This window comes from Callospermophilus lateralis, chromosome 7 (assembly GCF_048772815.1).
Source record: "Callospermophilus lateralis isolate mCalLat2 chromosome 7, mCalLat2.hap1, whole genome shotgun sequence".
NCBI classification, from domain to species: domain Eukaryota; kingdom Metazoa; phylum Chordata; class Mammalia; order Rodentia; family Sciuridae; genus Callospermophilus; species Callospermophilus lateralis.
Window position 1 is genome coordinate 109546395 of NC_135311.1, and position 25268 is coordinate 109571662.

General features: G+C 34.7%; 1 protein-coding gene and 1 non-coding gene across 7 annotated transcripts in view; one reads left to right on the forward strand and one right to left on the reverse strand.

Moving 5' to 3' along the window:
• Mast2 (microtubule associated serine/threonine kinase 2) overlaps window positions 1-25268 on the reverse strand; it is a 183379-nt gene that overhangs the window by 101971 nt on the left and 56140 nt on the right. For all 6 annotated transcript variants that reach the window (XM_076860506.2, XM_076860505.2, XM_076860504.2 and 3 more), the window contains exon 4: window positions 11970-12001. In XM_076860506.2, the coding sequence (XP_076716621.1) occupies window positions 11970-12001 (32 nt within the window). The remainder of the gene's footprint in view (window positions 1-11969; window positions 12002-25268) is intronic.
• On the forward strand, window positions 8949-9135 carry LOC143405385 (U2 spliceosomal RNA). Its single transcript, XR_013092085.1, has one exon. It is a non-coding gene; the product is annotated as a U2 spliceosomal RNA (small nuclear RNA).

Genomic DNA, 25268 nt, shown 5'->3' on the forward strand with positions numbered 1-25268 from the left:
AAATGAAAAGACAACCTGTCAAATCTTTCTCTCAGATAATATGAAAATAATAATCTATTGCCTAAAAAAATTATTGACTAATACTAGAGTTAAACATCCACTTACCTGACTTCCTTCTGTTTACATTCATGGTTCTGAAAGTACTCATAATTTAAGTCAGGGTTCATAACAATTGTACACAGCAATTGAGAATCATTTTGAAGAATTAAGGAATTCATATTACTAGTAAATGTATTTAGGTACATTACAAAAGTAAGAAACCAACATTTTACACTGGCAAATGTTTAATTAATGCTAGAATCATAATTAACTTTTATAAAAATGCATATCAGAGTTAATTAGAAATTGTTTAAATAAGTTGAATTTAATCTTTAGTAATTTTGAATATTTAAAAAGAAAAATAATTTTTAAAGTATGGAAATTCTCCATTTTTGCATTTTAATTTATATTTTTGGTACTCTCTGAATACAACATCTTATTTTAAAATCCTGTAGATCACTAAAACTGAAAATAAGTTGTACTCACTACAGAGGGGAAAATAAGAAAGTAGAGTTTGGGAAAGAAAAAAGAAAATTTACAAACAAGTTGTTCAACTTGTATGGTGTGGTGAATCCACTAGCTGGATAAAATCTTATATATTATAGTCCCAGAAGTGACAGCCCATCTGATAGGGTTCTGCTAGGTTTTAGGAAACGACAGTTTATTGTCTTCAGTATTAATTTCAGTTACGTAAAATGTGTGCTTGTTAGTTACCTTATTTTTAAAATCTGAATCTACCATCTTCTAGGTCAATGAAATTTTATAAAAATACAGATACCCAGGATTTACTCCAGACTCACTGTATCTCTTATATTCCCAATATATTTTCAGTATTTTCTTGGTATGTGGGTCGTGTCACAGGATTACTATATATTATACAACAAGATATTTTTCCACTGTAAAAATTATGTTCATGTTTTCTAAGTCAGATATAATATTCAGTGTCTTCTTTGAAAAGAACTTCTCTTAGCAACATGTTTTAAAACTTTTTGGATTGAATTTACTATTCTTATTTTGCATGCCACAGAAACAACTCAATTCCTTTGTGAGTTGTATTATTTTTATTATAAACATTTATCTGAACTTTAACCACTGAAAATTATCAGTAATAAATTAATCACAGATATTTAAGTCTTTGTCATCTACAGAGATTCTGTCTTATGCTGATCCTGTCTGAAGGCTCTGCAATCAACCAGAAGTCAGAGTCTGTGCCTTAACAAAAAAGTACTCAGAAATTCAGAAAAAAAGGACTACAGCAGGTATTTAAAACCACTGAGATGTCAAAGAATAGACTCTTGGGCACAAGCTTCCAGTGGCATCACTTGGACAATTGGACAATTTCCAGAGAATTCCAGCGTACTGAGTCAGAATTTCCAAAACTCTTTTTAGTTGACAGGCAGAATGTTAACCCAAGATTCAGTGAAATAAGAATTAACATACAGGACTGAAGGAACTGAAGAGAGATGACTGTAGTCTTATGTTTGAAATAGTGTTTTATTATCTTATTTTCTATGTCAGAAATTCAAGCACATTTTAGCTCTCTGCTAAGGGTATCAGGAGGCTGCAATCAAGGTGTATCTGGGCTGTTTATTCCTTTAGGAGACTTGATTCAGGAAGAATTCACTTTTGTGGAGGAGTAGGAGAGGGTGATAGACAGTACTGAGGATGGATCTGAGGACCTCCTGCATGCTAGCCAAGTACTCTACTACTGAGCTAAATCCCCAACTCAGGAAGAATACACTTCTAAATCCATTTCTATATATGCCTACTTTCTATATATGAGACACTGTGCATGTACAAAATGTAACAACAAATTCCATTGTTATATATAATGTGTGAATTTTAAAAAAAGAAATGAAAAGAGACATTGAAAAGGATAAGAGATAAGACTTACGAATATGAGGAAGAAAAATCCAACAAGGACCACTAAAGTTTCCATCTTGAGGAAGTGCTACTACTTAGTAAGCTAGAAAATAAGAGAAATACTGTTTTGTGAGAAAGACAATGACTACAGTTTCATAAATGCTGAATGAAGTTGAGATGTCTCTGCAATATCCAAGTAGATTATAGTAAACTGATAGTTGTGAGGGCTAGAAATATAAATGTAGAATCATGAACTTAACAATGAGTTATTTCAACATAAACAATAACAAAAATGAGCTCTCAAAAATTTTTAGGTTCTATGTCCATGTACTTACAGTTCAGTAACAACTATGTCCATTTTCTAAAAACAAAATAATTTCTGTAAAGAAATTAGTGATGATTACTGCAACACCCCCCTGCCAACTTCTGCCAATACTTGCCTTCCCTCTAGATAGGTAGAGAAAATATATGAAATCATTTTCTATAAAAGACCAATTTTTTTTAAAATATTTATTTTGTAGGTGTAGATGGACACAATACAATGCCTTTATTTTTATGTGGTGCTGAGGATCGAACCCGGGTCCCGCCCGTGCTAGGCGAGCGCTCTACCGCTGAACCACAATCCCAGTCCAAAAGACCAAATTTTTAAAAGACAGGTTCTTACATAGAAAAAAGGTTACCAACTCTGCCTTCACAGTGCTTAAAGGCACCAAAATTATCCACTTTTCAAAACCCCACAGAAAAACTAATCATTATCAATACCTCACGGGTTTATTACACTTATGTATCAGGTGATATCTCTTTTTAGTATATTATCCAGAAACACTGATCCAGACATCAAGTTATATCACAGTGGGGAAGTACATGACAATGTGTCAGTTTCAGAAAGACAAAGTTTCACACCTCACATCCTTGAACCCCAGGAAGGAACTCTTCAGGGCTCTAAGAATAAAAGCCAGCAAGACAGACAGACAGACAAACACAACACACACACACACACACACACACACCACAATGGGCGAGACAGCTAACTTCTTCACTCTTAATATCATTCCTTACCTCCACTGACAGCAGATATCCTCTAAGGAATAATGCAAGACATTTTGTGAAATCTGAGGCCAACTACCTTGATATGAAAATGATATTAGAAAGACTTGACTTTCTGGATAACTTGTGACATGAACACTATTCACAAGGAACTCACATTGGTAAGGGTTAGATATTAGTGCTGAAGTTTGCAAACAAAACAAGCAATCCTAAATGAAAAAGTATTGCCAGAAAGAGGTCCCCTTCACAGAATTGTACAAAGAAAGCCATTTAGAACCATTTTAATCTTGAAAAAACAAAATATAATACTCTCCTGGCTTGGGTAAACAAATATAAATAACTTCAAAACTCCAAATTCTTTTTTCCCAGATATGTACACTTAGAACAAGGTTATCAATTTCTTGAGGTATAATACTCTGCACTAATTTTTTAATGCATTTTTTTTAAAAACCCAGATGGGTTTAAATATAAATAGCTTTCTAAAAATGAGAATGATTTAATTTCAGGAAGATAAGTTTAAAATAAACAATATGTGACAGGCCAAAAGAAATTTCATAACCAACTCATCCCAACAATGCCCTTATCAGAATGGCAGACATGGCTGATGTTCTCATACTGGAACTTAACAGCTTTCTTTCCTATCATAACCTAATCACCACCACCACCCTGCCCCCCAAACTTCTGTTCTACACTCAAAACTGTCACCTTAAAGAGAAAATTAGTTCCTGAACAATCCAAATTAAAACTGAAATGTTTACTTCACAAAAACATATATCCTATGTCTTTTTTTAAAAAAAATTTAACATTTATTTTATTGTTTTTTTTTAAGTTTTCGGTGGACACAATAATCTTTTTGTTTTATTTTTTATGTGGTGCTGAGGATCGAACCCAGCGCCCCGCACATGCCAGGCAAGCGCGCTACCACTTGAGCCACATCCCCAGCCCCAACCCTATGTCTTTTAACTGACTATTTTTCCTCTGAATACTCATTATCATTGACCTACCATGTATGTCTTTGACTCTTTTTCAAGCAGAATAGAAACTCCATTAGTACAGGACTTTGTCAGCTTTATTTACTATTACTATATATCTAATATCTAGAGTAGTGTCTGTATACAATTGGAATTGCATGGATATACGGTACATAAAGTTGAGCAAATGAAAAAGCAGATGGAGGCAAAAAGACAAACAAAAAATAGCACTTGTTATACCAAAATAATGTCTAATAAATAGTAGTGCCAAGACTCAAACCCAGGTCATCCTGATTCTTACACCCAAGTTCTTTGTGTCTAAGCTATCCTTCCACTTACCAATTTGGAGACATTGGAGGAACTACTTGTTGGGTGGAAGTACACATATATTTACATTTATGTTCACATTCGTTTATTTATTTTATAGTTCTGGTGACTGAACCCTGGTGTGCTCTACCACAGAGCAACATTCCCAGCCCTGTTTATTTTTTATTTTTGGAAAGTTCTCACTAAGTTGCTAAAGCTGGCTTCAAACTTGTGATCTTCATGTCTCAGTCTCCCAAGCAGCTGGGATTATCAGCATGCAACACCATGTCTGGCTAGAAGAGTATGTTTTACATGATGTTAAGATATCACATGTCTAAAAACCCATTTTATAGTCCTGTCCATTTGAAAGCAGATACCATATTACAAGAAAAAGCATAACAAGTGAGAGCCTCCAAAATTACTTATATTCATTTATTTTATATTGCCCAGTTATTTTCAAAATTATGCTAAATTAATTAAGTGAAAATGAGGCTCTTAAGAGACAAGAACTAGCTGCAATCTCTAAATTTCTGTGTCCACAAAGTATACTTGAGAAAATATGCCAAAGGAACATTTAGGACTTTATACCTAGAATGGAGCACAGAATCTGCTCCTGCAGGAGCCACTCTGGGAGATGACAAACAGGAATACAAATGTAACATCTCTCCTTCTGACCAGGACTCAGAGAACAATTATGAGAACTTCTAAAACTTACCAGACTAGGCTACAAAAACAAGAAATGGCAGGTCACTGACTTTATAGATACCAGTTGCAAACTATAAAGTATTAATTCAACTTATTCAAACACATGGTGGAACAATCAATCGTCTAGCTTCTCTATTATGAATTCTAAGAAATTCATTGTCTCCTACTAAATATTACCTATAAACACTTATTCAGCTTTCTATAAAAGAGGTTCCATGGACCCTTCCAAACTCATTCTATGAAGCTAGATTCACCCTGATGCCAAAACCAAACAAAGAAACATCAAGGAAAGAAAATTTCAGACCAATATCCCTGTTGAACATAGATACAAAAATTCTTAATAAAATACTGGCAAATCATATACAAAAACATATTAAAAATAAGTTGTAGGGACAAATGAGGCAAGGTACTGAAGACACCAGGAAACAGTTTTATTTGGCTGCAGTCAGGTTCAGAGGGCACAGCTTTTGCTATAATCAATCCCCTGAACCCCGAATTCAGGTAGTTTCAGAGTTTTATACCCAGTATGTAAGGGGAGAGGCTCAGAAGTTCACAGTCTGCAGAAGTTCACATAAAAACAGCTTTTTCTTTCACTGTTTTGGGCAAGTTAACTCTTCCAGGACAACACCTGAGAAGGGGAGAGCTTCTTCTCTCCTTTCTTTCCTCCCCCTGACAGTTGTTACCATGGAGCCCAGTTGGTAACTTATCTTAAAAATGTAGACATCTCTGTGAAGCCCAGCTCAAGGCCAGAGGACTTGTTTGCACATTTTTGCAAACTAGTATACTGGATATTTTTGTGAAAAACTAGTAAGGGGGTGTCCAGCACCTGGAGTGCTGGTATCTTCTCGGCCATGGCCAAGTAAAACAGGGCGACAGAAAAATAGGAAGTTTATCTACATTGAACTCTTTTTTTTTTTTTTTTTTTTGAGAGAGAGAGAGAGAGAGAGAGAGAGAGAGAGAGAGAACTTTTTAATATTTATTTTTTAGTTTTTTTTTTTTTTTTTTTGGCGGACACAACATCTTTGTTTGTATGTGGTGCTGAGGATCGAACCCAGGCTGCACGCATGCCAGGAGAGCGCGCTACCGCTTGAGCCACATCCCCAGCCCCACACTGAACTCTTTTGCACAGATTCTTTTGCTGACAGTCCTAAAATCAGCCATGGTGAAGATTTCTGGAGAAGCCCAGTTAACATTTTTCTGTAGAGAAAGGGGGTGCCACTTCAAAGATAGTACACCATGATCAAGTGGGGTTCATCCCAGGGATGCAAGATTTGTTCAACATACAGAAATCAATAAACATAATTCATCACATCAGTAGACTTAAAGACAAGAACGACATAACTATCTCAATGGATGTGGAAAAAGCATTTGATAAAATACAGCATACAGGGCTAGGGCTGTAGTTCAGTGGCAGAGCGCTTGCCTAGCATGTGTGAGGCACTGGGTTCGATCCTTAGCACCACATAAAAATAAATAAAATAAAGACATTCTGTCCTACAACTATAAGAAAAATTTTTTTAAAAATACAGCATCCATTCATGTTCAAAACACTATAAAAACTAGAGATAGTAGGACATATCAACAATGTAAAAGCTATACATGCTAAATCCAAAGCCATCATCATTCTAAGTAGAGAAAAACTGAAAGTATTCCCTCTACAAACTGGAACAAGACAGGGATGCCCTCTTTTACCATTTTTATTCAACACAGTCCTGGAAAGTCTAGCCAGAGCAATTAGTCAGAAGAAAGAAACTAAAGAGAAATGAATAGGAAAACAAGAACTCAAACTATCCCTACTTGCTGATGACATGATGCTACATTTAGAAGACCCAAAAACCTCCACCAGAAAACTTCTAGAACTCATAAATGGATTCAGCAAAGTAGCAGGATATAAAATTAACACCCATAAATCATTTGCATTCCTATACATCAGTGATAAATCAAGTGAAAGAGAAATTAAGAAAACTATCTTATTCACAATAGCCTCAAAAATAAAATAAAATAAAATACTTTGGAATCGATCTAACAAAAGAGGTGAAAGACTTCTACGATAAAAACTACAGAACACTAAAGAAAAAAACTGAAGAAGACCTTGGAAGATGTAAAGATCTCCCGTTTCTTGGATAGGCAAAATGGCCATTCTATCAAAAGCGCTATACAGATTTAAAGCCATTTCTTATTAAGGTTCCGATGACGTTCTTCATAGAAATAGAAAAAGCAGTCATGAAATCCATTTGTAAAAATAAAAAGCCCAGGGTAGCCAAAGCAATCCTCAGCAAGAGGAGTGAAACAGGAGGCATGACAATACCAGATCTTAAAATATAATACAGAGCTACAGTACCAAAAACAGCATAGGATTGGCACCAAAACAGACATGAAGACTAAATGGTACAGAATAGAAGACACAGAGACAAACCCACATAAATACAACTATCTCATATTAGACAAAGGCGCCATAAATATGAATTGGAGAAAAGATAGCCTCTTCAACAAATGGTGCTAGGAAAACTGGAAATTCATATGTAACAAAATGAAGTTTGATCCCTATTTCTCACCACACACAAAACTCCAAGTGGATCTAGGACCTACGCATTAGACCAGAAACCATATACCAAAAAAAAAAAAAAAATTGTAGGCCCAAATCTCCATCATATCAGCTTAGGAACTGACTTCCTCAACAAGACCCCTAAAGCACAAGAAGTAAAATCGAGAATCAATAAATGGGCCAGATTCAAACTAAAAAGCTTCACTGCAAAGGAAACAATCAAGAGCATGAAGAGAGAGCCTACAGAATGGGAGGTAATCTTTGCCACCTGCACCTGAAATACAACATTAATTTCCAGGACATATAAAGAACTCAAAAAGACTTTTAATACCAAAAAAATAATAATAATTGGGCAAAAGAATTAAACAGACACTTCAAAGAAAAAGAAATAGGATCAGCCAACAAATACATGAAAAAAAAGTTCAACATCTCTAGCTATTAGAGAAAATGCAAATTAAAACTACACTGAGATTTCATCTCACTCCAGTCAGAATAGCAATTATTAAGAATACAAGTAACAATAAATGTTGGGGAGGGTGAGGGGTAAAAGGTATACCATATATTGCTGGTAGACTGCAAACTGGTACAACCACTCTGAAAAGCAGTATGGAGATTCCTCAGAAAACTTTGAATGGAACCACTCATTATTTGACCCACTTATCAAACTCCTTGGCATATATCCAAAGGATTTAAAATCAGCATTATAGTGACACAGCTACACCAATGTTTACAGTAACTCAATTTTCAACACATAAGCTATGGAACCAATCTAAGTCCCCTTCAACAGATGAATGGATAAAGAAAATGTGGTATAAATACACAATAGAATATTATTCAGCCATAAAGAAGGATTAAATTATGGCATTTGCTGGTAATGGATGGAATTGAAGACTATCATGCTAAGTGAAATAGCCAATCCCAAAAAATCAAAGGCTGAATGCTCTGATATGCAGATGCTGATTCATAATAGGTGGGGAGAAGTAGGAGTGGAGGTTCACTGGATTGAAAAGTGGGGAGTGGGGGGAAGGAAGAGGGTATGGGAATGGGAAATAGAGTAGAATGAATTGGACATAATTTTCCTATGTTCATTTATGAGTACACCAGTGTAACTCCACATCATGTACAACCACAAAATGGGAAGTTATGTTCCATGTATGTATGATATGTCAAAATACATTGTGCTGTCATGTATAACTCAAAAGAACAAAAAAAAAATTTTTTAATAAAAAAGAAGTTCCATGGAGTTCTGATTATGTGGGAAAGATGACCAAGCAGAAAGATCAAGTAACTAATCCCCTCATTTAATGTAAGACAATTCAAGTCTAATAATCATAACTCCTATTTAAAAACATACCTAACTTGCTAGTGGTAATATCTAGATTAGTGTCAGCCATGGTTTGAATATGATTTGTCTTCTCCAAAATGCATGTTGAGATTTGATTTCCAAAATAACAGTACGGAGAAGTGTTGGAGGCACTGGCTTTTTGGCTAAGATCATGGGTAGTATTTGTTTTATTAGTTTAATATCTGATACATCCTCTATCCAAGGACAATATATTAAATAGATTTTTGGAGCAGGGAGATGGAATAGGAGCTTGCTCCATCCACTCCACGCATCAACCTGGTTATCACAGTACTTCCGGGAATGGTGCACCACTGCGCGCCCCCTCCCCCGCCCCGCACCCCCATACCATTTTCAGTTTGTTACAGCAGCTTAACTTGATCTTCTTTTTCTTTCTTTTTGTGCTTTCTTTATATATATATATATATATTTCCCCCCCCCCCTCTTTTTTTTTCTGGTTTGTTTGCTTTCTTACCTTGCGGAGGAGGGACTGGCGAAATTCAATTTGATTCGGGCCCTGCATACTAAATTCCTCACTACCTCCATGTTTTCCATGGCTTTTTTTTTTTTTTTTTTTTAATAAACAATGTGCTTCTTACTAACAACAACAACAAAAAGGAGTGAATAGGTTAGGCAGGATTAATGTCTTTAGTGGGACTGGATTAGTTACCTCAAAAACAGGTTGCTACAGGCAAGCTGCCCTCTCCTATTTTGCCTCTTCTGCATATGTCCCTTTTCCTAAATTGAATGGCACAAGGACCTCAACAGAAGCTGAGCAGATGCCAGTATCATGTTCTTGGACTTCCCAGCTCCAAAATCATGAACCAAAATAAACCTCTATTCTTTATAAATCATTCCAGATATTATAGCAACATAAAACACACTAAAAGCAATATTCATGTGTCCTCCCTTCCTCTGAACAAATATTTTTCTGTCTCTAATTTTAGAAATTAAAAAAAAGATAGTTTGTATTGAAGAACTTAAATTTTAACAGGAGCTCCTCAAAAGAGAATTTATCTAACTGAACCCTTTAATCTCAGAATTTAGAGTAGTTCCCAGCATAGAAGAGGTATAAGTGGATATTTAATGATGATCAATTTTTAAATGTGAGTTGTTATTAAAAAGAGGAGGAAAAGATCATTTTGATCCTTCTTAATTAAACATTTTAAGGCAGTTGGAGGAGGCCTAACTTTGGAGAGCATTAAAATTACCAAAAAATTCCTCTAGTTTAAAGCTAACATGACCAAAAATTCTTCCAGTACCAAATATTACTAAGGATATCCCTTCCCTCCTCTTCCTCCCCAGAAATTCCATTCACTGGAGGCACATGTTCCTACAAGAACTAAGTGCCTACAGCTTTAATCTATTTCACTTAATCTTAAGGAAAAAATCTCAGAGAGCTTCCAAATAGAGGGAACCAAGTGAAAAAAAAAAAAAAAAAATGTCAGAAAGAATAGGAAAGTGACCAAATACAAATATTTGCTGAATACAATGCTGAAAAGCTATGCCTTCTCAGTTCTGGTTGTGCCCTTACCTTGCTTAGCTTATAGAAGAGTCAGGAAGCTTGGAAAACTAGAACTGAAATCCACTCTTTTCTTTTTTTAATATTATTTTTAGATGTCGATGAACCTTTATTTTATTCATTTATTTATATGTAGTGTAGTGCTGAGAATTGAACCCAGTGCCTCAAACATGCTAGACAAGCCTACCACTGAGCCACAACTCCAGCCCCTGAAATCCACCCTTAAAACTGAAATTTAAAGAAAGAAATGTGTCCCTTAAATAACAATTTATCCAAATTGAACCCATAAGTTTATAAGAATTCTAAAAACAAATTTTAGAATAAAACTAAGTAGGAAGGAACTACCACATAATATTAAGTGATCCTTCTAACAGCTTTAATAAGAAGGAAAAGGAGGGGTCAGGACCTCCATGTCATAGATAAGGGAACTGACCTTTGAGGAGACAAGTGATTTGTTTAGATTTACAAAAGTTATTAAATTATATAGCCAAGACTGAACCCCCCAAGTTTTCTGACTTATAATTAGAGTCTCCTTATATCAAACAACAAAGAGCTTCCATAAACTAGCCAAAATCTCAGAGAACAATTTAATCATTGGATCGAATCAACCAGATCAAATCAAAATTCTGGAATGAAATTAACAGAAAGAATTACTATGTGTTTCATACACTTAATAAAACCACATGATGCATACACAAAGTATACTTAATAAAAAAGTATGAATATCATTGTGTCTTATTCCTTAATTATATCTCATATGTTTCTCCTTGAGGAAAAGTTGTCTTATAAAAGCTCTCTTTTCTTAGTATTTCCCAAACTTAGCTTTTAGTAAATCATGATGGGTCTGAGTATATGGTATAAGTTATAAAATACAGGTTGTTCCTGGCCTCAACATGGACAGCATAATTCAGTAAGTTCACATTCTGGTTTTTTGTTGTTTGTTTGTTTGTTTTTGTAGCGTTGAAGGTTGAACCCATGGCCTCACACAAGCTCTGTCTCAGAGCTACATTTTTAGCCTTATGTTCTGCTTTTTTAACAAGCATTCTAGATGATTCTGATAGCCAGATCTATAATATTGTTCAAACAGAATTCTTGGAGAAAAAGTAGACCAAGAAAAAATTAAAAAATTAAAACCCATGGATATACTATTTTCCAATCTCCCCTAACCACCCTGAAGCCAGAATAAAATACAAAGGTTGGAGACCTACTTCAACCTAATATCCAAACTTAGCTGCCCAACTTGTCAGGGAGATTGGTTTCCCCCTAGGACCATGTTGTGGGACAGATTCTGATAAAAGAGTTTCAATTTTAATATCTTAGCCTTCTTATCTTGAGTCTACCAAAACTCAGTAAATCCTCCCAAACAAGAATAAGATTGTGATGAAAGCTTACCCAAAATTCTGGCAAAAAATAAGAAAGAGAAGGAGATTGAAGGTGAAGAAGGATAGGAAAGAGAGGAAGCTCTGACCAGCTGGTCCATTGACTTTCCTGTCCTTGATAGAAATCAAATAAAAAACTAATTTTTTGAGTGGAATTTTTCCAAGGGATACTGAGAACAGTTCTTAAGAGGGATTCCTAAGCAGGAGATCATCATAATCACAATCATAATGGTAAAAATCATCTACTTACAAGCTGCCTCTTCTTGGAAGGCTCAACTCCTTCTGAAAAACAAAACACAGACAAGTTAGACAGAAACAGGCCCTGAGTCCTGTAGGTCTGCCTAAATGTCCTAGAGTTGTCATAATAAAGGCAAAGACTAAATATTTCTAAACAATAACCTCTCCCTTTGTCTCTAAAAGGTCAGTGAAAACAAAAATGTCAGGATTATCTCTTTATCTTCCTTCCTAAAAGGAATGTCTCTTAGAATACTTGCAATATTTTTCCCACTAGATGGAACCATCTCTCCAGTGTAGATTCTCTTTCCCAAGAACTGCTCATGAACTGTAAAGGATTCATATTATTAACAGCAGGGACATGAAAGAAATGAAATGGGATTGGGAAAAGGGGAAGAGTTAATTCAATATTTAGACAAACAAAATAGAAAATATATAACAAAAAGATGATTAGCACTGGCATAAAAAAAAAAAACTAACTCTTACAGCTTGGGGCCCTTGTGTCTTGCTTTCCTAAAGCTCACTCACCAGTCCCCTCTTAACAACTATTATTAATTTGTTGCTTATTTTTTCCTTAACGTAAGGATCAGGGTTCATACCATTTATCATATATATTCATAAATAATTAATAGTACTATTTTGCATATTTTAAAATTATATATACATGGTTTCATATTAAATGTATTTATCTGTTGACTCAGTGACATTAGTCAACACTACAAAAATTAGTAGACTTGGGCTGGAGATGTGGCTTAATGGTAGAGAAGATGCCTAGCATGCTCAAGACCCTGGGTTTAATTCCTAGCACCACCAAAAAAAATAATGGTAGATTTGCCCTTGTGGCTATATTTCACCTGAGTTTCACCTAATCTTTACAAAGAGTCCTATCTATAAATATGCTAATATTTATTCATCCACTCTTCAATAAATGAGCATTTAATTTTCTTTCAATGTTTTTCTTCTCTATCAAAAACAATACTCTTGTACTCGTTTCCTAGTGCACACATATACAAAGTTTCCTGGAAGCATACACTTAGAGGTAGAACTGCAAAGTCCTAAAGTATCAGATATTCCAAACTGTCTCCCCAAAACCACTGTACCAATTTATACCCCCCCAACACTTTACAAGTGTTTTCTTTCCCAGATCTGTCTCCCAAATTCTAAACACTTGGACAACTAATTGTCTACTCAGTATCTCAAGGCCAACAAGTCCAAAAAAGAACTGTTCTTTCCACCAAAAATGACTCCATCTCATAGCCTTTCCCCACCTCAAAAGAGACCAAAACTCTGGACAGCTGTATTTTTTTTTTTAATCCATCCGTCATTCTTTTTTTTTTTTTTTTTTTTCTTTTTAAGAGAGAGGAGAGAGAGAGAGAGAGAGAGAGAGAGATATTTAATATTTATTTTTTTAGTTTTCGGTGGACATAACATCTTTTATTTTTATTTTATGTGGTGCTAAGGATCGAACCCAGCGCCCCGCTCATGCCAGGCAAGTGAATTACCGCTTGAGCCACATCCCCAGGCCCCATCCGTCATTCTTAAATGCTCTAAGTTTAAAATACATTCAGATTCCAACCATTTCTCACTATCTCCACAGACACATATCTCCATGCTCTTTAACAAAAATTCTGGATCCAGTCATGTTTCAGACATTAGAATTTTAAGGGGGTTTTATTAAAAGTTAATTGTGTGTACATATGTATGTGTGTGGGTGTGTGGATATGTGCAGGTGCACATGTATATACATATATACCTAACACCCCCAACAAGGACTGGGATAGCAACAAAATTAATTACATACATTAAAATTTTTGCAGCAAGATGTATGACAGTCACAATAAATGTGATAAAACTCTAAGCACAGTTTAATTTTGCTACCAAAAGAATTCAAGTAAAGTAAGTTTTACCACTAAAGGTGTTAAGAAAAAATACTGTTGGCTTTTGGTTTTGAATCTAAGCCACCATGGTCTCTTCTCTGCCCTCTCAACAATCTCCTAACTGGTATCTCATTTCTTCTTCAGTCATTGACCCTCTATAGTTTACGCTCAACACTGAGAGTGATCCTTCTTTTTTAAAAGCGGGGATTTTAATATAATTTTATATAATAGTTACAATAACTTCTAAGGATTCAGAACTTGATTGGTAGAGCTGAGAGAGTGTTTAAGCATATATGGTAGTCTATGTTACCCACAGTTCCATTTTTAAAATTTTTTTATTTATATATGACAACAGAATGCATTACAATTCATATTACACATACAGAGCACAAATTTTTCATATCTCTGGTTGTATACAAAGTATATTCACACCAATTCATGTCTTCATACATGTACTTTGGATAATGATGTCCATCACATTCCACCATCATTTCTAACCCCAGGCCCCCTCCCTTCCCCTCCTACCCCTCTGCCCTATCTAGAGTTCCTCTATTCCTCCCATGCTTCCCCCTCCCTACCCCACTATGAATCAGCCTCCTTATTTCAGAGAAAAACTTCAGCATTTGTTTTTCTGGAATTGGCTAACTTCACTTAAAATTATCTTCCCTAACTCCATCCATTTACCTGCAAATGCCATGATTTTATTCTCTTTTATTGCTGAGTAATATTCCATTGTGTATATATGCCACATTTCCTTTTCCCATTCATCTGTTGATAGATACCTAGGCTGGCTCCTTAACTTAGATATTGTGAACTGTACTGCTATAAACATAGATATGCATGAGTTGAAATTACTTGGTTACAGGCAAATATATGTTTATTTTTATAACAAACTACCAGGTCTGTTTCTAAAGTTCTTAGACCATGTTACATTCCCACTAACAATGCACATGTGCAATGTGTACACACATGTGCAATGGCACACACCTGTAATCCCAGTGGCTCTGGAGGCTGAGGCACTGAGGAACTCAGCAAGACCCTATCTCTAGATAAAATATGAAAAAGGGCTGGGGATGTGTTTCAGTAGTTAAACACCCCCGGGTTCCATCCCCAGTACCAAAAAACAAACAAACAAACAAAAACCCAAATGCACGAGAGTTCCAATTGCTTCAAATTCTAGATAATACCTGTTACGTTCACATTAAAAATAAAAGAATGTTCAATTGTTCTTCATGCCAATGAATATACTCTTTTAGCCATCTGGTAGATGGTAACTCACTGTGGCTTTCTTTAATTTTGCATTTTTCTGATGACTGATGGTACCGAACATAAATCTTCTACTTTTCATGTGCTATGAAGTACCTTAAAATTTTTTCCCTCTTTTTAATTAGATTCTTTTTATTATTGATTTTTTCATATATGCAAGACACAAGTTCTTTGTCTCATATATTTGTGAATACTTTCACCTAGTATATAGTCTATCTTACTGAAGTTGTCTTCTGATAAGCAAAAGTTTTTCATTTTGATGGTTAATTTGTCTCTTTCTCTCTCCCTCTCTTTCTCTTTCTTTCTCTCTCTCTGGGAGTGGTGGAATACTAGGAATTGAACCCAGGGGCACTAAACCACTAAGCCACACCCAACCCTTTTTATTTTGAGACAGTCTCACTAAATTGTTTAGGGCCTTACTAAGTTGTTGAGGCTGGCCTCAAGTTGCTGGGATTACAGGCATGTGCCACCATGCCCTGACAATTTGTTGTTTTTAGAAAATGGTTAATGCTTTCTGTATAGTATCTAAGAAACTCTATCCACTCCAATGTGACAAAAATATTTTCCAACATTTTATTTCTACAGGGTTTATGGTTTTAGATTTGATTGTCTATGACCTATTTTGAATTAATTTTGAGATAATATGTAGGTGAGCTTAAGGTTCATTTTTTGTTTGTTTGTTTCCATAAAGGCAATCTCTTAATTCAGCACCATGTATTGAAAGTGCTACACTTTCCCTAACAAACTGCTTATAGTGCTTTTTTCGAAAATCAAACTATAACAAAATGGTACTTCTGATTCTGTGGCTTTATATTAAGTCTTGAAGTCAAGTTGTGTAGCTCCTTAAATTGTACTTTCTCAAGAATGCTGAGAATATTCTAGACTCTTTGCATTTCCACATAAATTTTAGAATCAGATCATTAATTTCTACAAGAAAGCCTGCTGTAATATCTCAAAAAAGTAAGTCTTCCAATCCATGAACACAGTATTCTCTACTTAGCTCTTCTTTAATGTTTTACAGTTTTTGTGGGTTTTTAAATTTTTTTTTTAAAGAGAGAGTGAGAGAGGGAGAGAGAGAGAGAGAGAATTTCAATATTTTATTTTTTAGTTATCGGCGGACACAACATCTTTGTTTTTTTTTTTTTGTATGTGGTGCTGAGGATCAAACCCGGGCCGCACGCATGCCAGGCAAGCGCGCTACCGCTTGAGCCACATCCGCAGCCCCTAAATTTTTTAAAAAATATTTATTTTGTAGTTATAGTTGGACACAATACCTTTATTTTACTTATTTATTTTTATGTGGTGCTGAGGGTCGAACCCAGGGCCTCACAAGTGCTAGGTGAGTGGTCTACCACTGAGCCACAACCCCAGCCCTTAAATTTTTTTCTTTTAATGTTTTTTTTCAGTTGTTAATAGACCTTTATTTTATGTGCAGGGCTGAGAATCAAACCCAGGGCTTCACATGTGCTAGGCAAGTGCTCTACCACTGAGTCAAAACCCCAGCCCTGTTTTACAGTTTTTATAAAAGATCTTATACTTTTTAAAACTTATTCCTAAGGACACATTTTTAAAACTATTACAGATTTTAAAAATGTATTTTATTTTCCAATTGTTTGCATGTAGTATACAAATGCTATCAATTTTTATATATTGACAAATGTATTATTACTTTGTTGAATTCACCATTATATTAATCATAATAACTTTGGTACATTCCTTAGGACTTTTCTATATAAACAATCATTAGGAAGCATTCTACTTCTTTCCATATTCTAGGATTGCCTATAAAATGTTGAATGAAAGTGGTAGACATCCTTGCTTGGTTTCTCATCTGATTTCAGAGGGAAAAAATTCAATATTTTACCACTAAATATTGTATTAGTAGTAGGTTTTTCATAAATAACTTTTATCAGATTGATAAAGTTCTTTTCTGTTCCCAATTTGCTTCAAATCTTATCCCTCCCCTACCCCCATGCTAGGAATGGAACCCAGGGCCTCATACATGTAAGACCAGCAATTTACCACTGAGTTGTTTTGTCAAGTGCTTTCTCTGCATCTACTGAAATGCTCCTATAGTTTTTCTCTTCTGTTAATATGGAGAATTACAGTGATTAATTTTCTAGTATTGAACTCACTTTGCATTTCTGAATTAAACACACCTTCATCAAGTACATTGCTGGATTCTATTTGTTAATACTTCATTAATGATTTCTGTACCTATTTTCACAATGGATAACAGTCTTTAGTTTTTTTAATACATATTTTTTTATTTTGTTTATTTAGTTTTTTTATGTGGTGCTGGGGATCAAACCCAGTGCCTCATGCATGCTAGGCAAAGCTCTACCACTGAGCCACAACCCCAGCCCATCTTTAGTTTTCTATTATAATGAATGTCTTGTCAAATTTTGGTATCACAACAGTGCTGGCCTCCTAAAACTGGCTGGAAGATGTTTCTCTATTTTATGGATGAATCTGTATAAGATGTGTTATTTCTACCTTAAATATTAAGTCTTCACTAATAAAATCATTGAGGTCTGAAAGCTTTCACTTAGGATTTTTGTCTTTATGTAAATAAGATAGGCCTAAGACCTTTCCCTTCTCATATTGTTCTCCTCCAGTTTTGACATCATATTTATACTATCCTCGTTGTTATGGTTTGGATGTTTACACCCCCTCCAAAATTCATGTTGAAACTTAAGAGATAGGGTCTCTAGGGGGTGATTAGGTCACGAGACTCCCTATTTGCCCTTCCATTTTTTGCCCCATGAAGACACAGCAAGAAAGCCTTCACTAGACACCATATGCAAGCATGTTAATCTTAGACTTTCCAGTTTCCAAAACTGTGAGACAATATCTGTTCTTTATAAATTACCCAGTCTTATTCTACATATCATGTGCAACCACATAAATGGGAAGTCATACTCTGTGTATGTATCACATATCAAAATACATTCTGCTATCATATATAATTAAAAAGAACAAATTAAAAAATTAAATAAATAAATTACCCAGTCTTTAGTATTTTGTTATAGTAGCATAAATGGAACAAGACACAAAATGTGTTGGGGAGGGGCTGGAGCTGGGGCTTAGCGGTAGAGCGCTCGCCTTGCCCGTGTGAGGCACTGGATTCGATCCTTAGCACCACATAAAAATAAATAAACAAAATAAAGGTATTGTGTCCATCTACAAATATATATATAATTTTTTAAATATGTTGGAAAAATATATTTTCTATTTCTACTTTTTGGAAACAATCTATATAAAACTGGAAATGTTTGTTCTTCAAATCTATATTAACAATTCCGAGGGTTTTTTAAATAGTTTAAATGGGTAAATATTAGATTATACTTTTATACAACAAAAATTCTATTAAAATACATATGGTACCCCTTTTCAAATCCCTGTATAGCAAGGAAAATGTGCCCATGAAAATGCATCCAGGGGACTCCATCTCTTTATCTTCCTCACCCATTCCTTAAACCTACATTTGACACCCAGGGTTCCAGATTAGTACATTCTGTACCAAGTTCTGTACCATAAAAACATGCCTATGACCTAGTGGAAAAAAATATGTTCTCCAATCAGATAAAGGCAAGCAAGGGACAATGGTTTCCCAATCCTTCCTCTCCTGAGGAATATTCATAGCAGGTTGGGGTGGAAAGCTACACAATCAGGAAGGTGGGATGAGTTTACATACTTCCCATTTAGGCAAAAAAACATAAATTCTCTGACTCATCATCTTCTCTCATAAATGAGACTGGTAATAACTGACAATACATTACAAGGTGAAGCCTGTCCCAGCATTCTCTGATCTATAAATCCTTCCTTAATGCTCCATATTCTTCATAATCTTCCAATTCACATGCTGAACACATTCAAGCATACCGGACGTTGAGATTAAAAAGAAAAAGAAGAAAGAAATCTCCTTAGTTACTACACATTTCTTTTTTGTGGAGGCAGGCAGTATACCAGGGATTGAACTCAGGGGCACTTGACCACTGAGGCACATCCCCAGCCCTATTTTGTATTTTGTTGGGAGAGGGTCTCACTGAGTTGCTTAGCACCTTGCTTTTGCGAGGCTGGCTTTGAATTCTTGATCCTCCTGCCTCAGCCTCCTGAGCTACTGGGATTACAGGCATGCATCATGGTACTCTTTAATCACTGCCTTATCAGTTGTATTTCTCTTCATAGTCACACTTTGAATTAGTTATTTATATCCACCATCTCCAAATTCTTACTTCCTACTCATTCTTCAACACACTGAAAATACACTTAGACTTTACAACTCTATTTAATAACCATACTGGCCAAGTTACCAATGGTTTCCAGATAAAGAACCTCCATGCATTTTTAAGTCTCCATTTATTTTTATTTGATCAGAAGCATCTGACAGTACATACTTCTACCTTTTAAAACATGCTTCATGAAGCCACAACCTCCTGCTTTTTCCTTATCCATGCAAACTACTTAAACAGCTTAATGTTGATTGCTTTTAAAGTTCTGCCCATTCCCTTCTCTAAAAAGGGAGACACATCATCTATTAAGGAAATCCCCTTTAATAATTTTATTAACTGGCCTTTAAAGAACAATTACTCCAAACATAAACATCTTGTCAACTTTGACAGCAAATAAACCTTTCGGTCTTCATAAAAATCTGTCTTTCCCATATACTATCATTACTACTGCTCTGGACACTGTGGAGGTTCATTTTCGCATATTCACCATTGGGCACGAGCCTCTCTTGAGGTCAGGAGACAAGGCAAAAAACCTATGTGTATGCAGTTATGACATCCCTATGAAACTCTAATGTATTTTGTTCTTTTTGACCATTTGCTGATTCCACTAAATACCCATGGCATCACCCTAAGAACAAGTTGCAATGATAGAGTGCTTACATTATACAATAATGTTAAGAAATGGAGGAAAGCACAAAATATGAAATTGAGAAAACTAGATTCATATCATAACATACCTGGTATTTCAATTACCTCTAATTGCTTAGTGATAATGGTTGTAAAAGTCAAATAAAATCATGTATAAAAAAAGTACTTTGTTTTATAAATGCTAGGTGAATAGTTCTCATATGAGTTTCAGGAACAGTAAAGACAGTTTGGAGATAGTAACAAGACATTTCTACATGGTGTAAAGAACCCAGGGCTCAGAGTTTACATATATACATATATATATATTAGATATATATGTAAACATATATATGAGGCTGGAGTTGTGGCTGAGCGGTAGAGCGCTTGCCTTTCATGTGTGAGATCCTGGGTTCGATCCTAAGCAACACATAAAAATAAATAAATAAAAATAAAGATATTGTGTCCAACTACAACTAAAAAATAAATATTAAAAAATAAATAAATAATAAATAAGTGTGTATACACACACACACACATATATATATATTGCTTAAATATATATATGCACACACACACACACACACACACACACACACAAACAATGGTTTCTTACTTGCCTCCTTAAATGTCAGTGGTCATCAAGCCTTTCTATACTCCATTTTTCTTTTCTGCACACATCTAGATCACACAAGTAGATACCTACTCTATCTCACGGTAATTCCAAGACTACAATGTGAAAATATATTTAAAAGTTTAAGGTTAGACACTATAGATTATCATGAGTGATAAGAAACTGCATTTTTCTAATTTATCTCAGCAGCAACAAAGATCTAATGCCAAAGGATAAAGTGCTATTCTCTAAAAACTAACCACACCCCTGACAATTAACAACCCTCCATCCAAAACCACCAGGAGTATATTATTTTAACGGTCTCCAAAATTCTATTACCATTTGGATCTCTCAAATTGATGTACTTTGATACTTCCTGCTAAAGATGACACTTCCCAAAAAACTTAAAGTATTATGGGACTATATTGAGCAAAATAAAAGATTTTGAGAACTACATGTAAAAGTACCAAGAAAGCTACACACACTAAATCCTCAAAAAATAAACACTCACTCCCTTTCACGTGCCCATAAAGCAAACTTCTGAAAGGTTTTATATAACAAATGAAATATTGCTATTCACACAGACCCATCAGGAATCACTGCCTATATGTATTACTCACTTATTCACAATGACTAAACCCATAAAATATTTCTAAAGTAAAGACAAAGGCCTCAAGTGTCCAAAGGAGATAACCACTACCCCCTCAAGTAAAAATGCAAGCCAAGAGTCACAAAGTCACAAGACTGGTGTTTGTGCTTTATGTTCACAGTCACCAGTCTAGTCTGTAGTCTGTAGATTAAAGCTATCTTTCCCTGAGGCAACTCCCTCCCTGAGCCCCTCCTCCTACTGTCTATTGAATTCTCACTCATACATATATTCACCCTTGCCATTCCTCTTCTCCCTGCAAATTTTTCCCGGAAAAGGAAAAGAACCAGCTCCAAGAAATATAACTCAATCTTCTACTCTACTAGAAATGGATTTTGGAAACAACTAACAAAATCAAAGAGGAACTAAAAGACTATGTATCTTAGATAATTCATATTTAAATCCACGTCCTATGACTAACATAAATAACACTGTTGAGACTAGGAGTAGAGAACAACATTCTAGGACCTACCAGATATACACTGCTAACAACACCACTGTCAAAAGACAAAATTACAACAAACCTGTTTTAAAGATCAATTTGGCTTTTATTTGATGATTTAAATATGGCTTAAAGACCAATTTTATTTTATTCTAGTATCGGGCAACATCTCATTAGAATGGGTGTTCTGCTGAGCCGAGCAGAGGAATTTGGCTTTCTGGCAAAAAATGAATGGAGAAAGCAAAAAAAGAAGGAATTAAAAGTAGATTGGTCATTTTAAAAGCCACCTTCTTCATAAAGTTAAAATAGAGGACTTTTTTTTTTTTTTTTAATCATTGAACTACAGTACAGTTCAGGTAAACTAGGCCCCCTCCAACTGGCTGTTAGGTTTTTTTGAATACTGACCTATTTCAAAGTTCAGTTTGATTACATGGCACTTAGGATAAGTGATCCATGATGGTTTTGGTCTGCTGGAATCTACTGTGAGTCTAGTCCAAAATTATCACCTCTCAAAAATTTTGCTTAATGCTACCCTATTCTTCAGTTTCCCACTAGATTAAAGATAACAAATACATTTAAACTACTTGTGGAATACAATATAAACACAGAAAAGTGCACATAAGCACACAACTGAAATTTTCCCAAATTGAACACACTAGTACAAACAGCCAGAGCAAAGTGAATAAGTGTAACCATCAATCCAGAAGCTTTCTCAGGCTCCCCCTTCTGATCACTACCTTTACTCCCCAAGAAAACCATCATCTTGATTTCTAACTCTATAGATCAGTTTTGCTATTCTGATATTTTAATGGGAATATACAATATATGACCTTTTGTATGTAGTATTTGTGCTCAACACATCTAATTCAAATACCTGAAAGCAAAACCTAAATGGAGAAAACTGTAATATTTGATGACAGAATGGCTAAGAGATTCTCAAAATCGATGACAGAAATGAATACACACATATAGGAAGCATAATACAACCCGAGAAGAACTAATTTTTAAAAATCTAGCCAGGTATGGTGGTACACTACTGTAACACCAGCAACTCAGGAGTCTGAGGCAGGAGGATTCCAAATTCAAAGTCAGCCTGAACAACTTTACCAAGACTCTGCTTCAAAATAAAAATTAACAGGGGCTGGGTATATAGCTCAATATGGAACCAAGTGCCCCTTGTTCCATCCTGAGTACTAAACACACACACACACATTTAAAAAAAAAAAAAAAAAAAAAAAAAAAAAAAAAAACTAGACCAGGTAGGTAATAGAAATACTGAAAAACACCAAAGAAAAAAGAACTTGGGGCTGGGGATGTGGCTCAAGCGGTAGCGCGCTCGCCTGGCATGCGTGCGACCCGGATTCGATCCTCAGCACCACATACAAACAAAGATGTTGTGTCCACCGAAAACTAAAAAAAATAAATAAATATTAAAATTCTCATTCTCTCTCTCTCTCTCTCTCTCTCTCTCTCTCTCTCTCTCTCTCTCTGTCTCTCTCTCTCTCTCTTCTCTCTCTTTAAAAAAAAGTCTTAAAAAAAAGAAAAAAGAACTTTAAAAAGTCTAAGATTCAGAAGCTTCAAAGGAATGACAATTACACTGGCAATATATTTCTCAATAGTAATGATGGAAATAAAGGATAGCTGAATAATATGTTTAGTAAATTGTAAGAAAAATGGCTACTATTATAAAACCATATACACAGACAAAATATCTGTCAAGATCAAAGGCAAAATAAAGACATGTAAATAAATAAAGCATTTACTACCAACATACCTATACTAAAAGAATATCTAAATGATATATTTTAGGAAGAAAAATATTCCCAGAAGGAAAGTCTAAAATCTAAAAATAAATGTTGAGCTAGAAACTGGTAAACATGCAAAAATCTCAATTAAAAAATGACTATATAAAATAGTAATAATAGAAATATCTAATATGTGAAATTTCTTTTAGGAAAAAACTAAAATATGGGTCATAAATAGCATGTAAATCTAGAAGTAAAGAGTCCCGTGTTATTAAGGAAAGGCTGAAATTTTAAATTTGGTCTAGCATACCACTAGATTTGGAAATGAAAAATAAGAAAATGGGCTCTATCAGTATTTTTAAATTATAATAAAAATGGGGATTGGGGGACAATAAGGCACAGAAATGTGGCACATGAAAGACAAGACATAATATATATGGCAGGAACAAGTTCAAACTTAATATTATTTATAATAAATATAAATAGACAATTTTACAAAAAACTTATCGTATACCACCTGCAAAAGATATACCAAAAACAAAATGATATGGAAAAGCTGAAAGAAAGAGATGGCTGGTTTGTAGAAAACTAACAAAAAAGACAAAATTCTGTTGATATTGCTCATGAAACCAAAGTATAAACACCCAATATTAGAAATATGAAAGGAATATGAGAATAAATTCAGCAAAGTGTGAAAAGCAGATGAGCCCAAAGTGCAAACAAATAATATAAAACAATTTTTTCTCAAGATAAAATGGACAAGGGACTGGGGATGTGGCTCAGCGGCTGAGCGTTCACCTAGGATGAGTAAGGCCCTGGGTTCGATCCTCAGCACCACATAAAAATAAATAAATCAAATAAAGGTACTGTGTCCAACCATAACTAAAAAATAAATACTAAAAAAAAGATAAAATAGACAAATTCCTAAAAACACATTCCTTACCAAAACTATTTCAAGATGAAAACCAGGAAATGTATATTATATCCACGGCCATTTTACAAAATTGAATAATACATTTAGGCCTAAGTTGGGTTTAACCCCCAAATGCATAAGTTTTCACACAATAAAGAGGGAAGGCCAAAAAAAGAAGTTTTTCAAGTGAGACATAAATGTTTCAAACTCAAATGCCTTCATGTCACAGGCAGGACCCGAGTTCCATCTTCGGCGCCACAAAAAAATAAAGGCATTGTGTTGTGTCCATCTACACCTAAAAAAATAAATATTAAAAAAAAAAAACCTAAACTAATGAAACCTACACTTAAAAGCAACATCAACTGAATAAATTTAGCCATATTTAAAGTTACTAAAATAAAACTTCATGCTAATTTTGAAATACAACAAATATGGAAGAAAATTCTTATTTGTACATGAAGAATGCTGTTTTTCTTATTATTGTTTGGTTTATTTACATTGAACTTATGTCACTATATAATAGTAAGGATAAAGCCTAATTTTCTCCCAATCGTTAGTTATCCCAATAATTCCATCATAATTATTGAGTAATTTTTCCTCCTTTCATTGATGTCTTCTTTCACATGTTAAATTATTAAATAAACTAGTCTATTTCTAGCCAACTATTATTATCACTACATTTATTTTGTACCAAAATTACAGTGATCTAGTTGTTTTGCTTTAATTTAGGTTCAAATTAGCTGATCTGGTAAAAGCTACCTTCACCTAAGCTAGATTTATTTATTTTATTTTATTTATTTTTTAACATCTTTATAATACTGTTATCTTTAACATCACACATAATACATCTTTCCTTCTATGTTCTCAAAATATTTTATAGTTTCCATCAGGTGGAATGGCACATGCCTGTAATCCCAAGGACTCAGGTGGCTGAAGCAAGAGGATTCCAAGGTC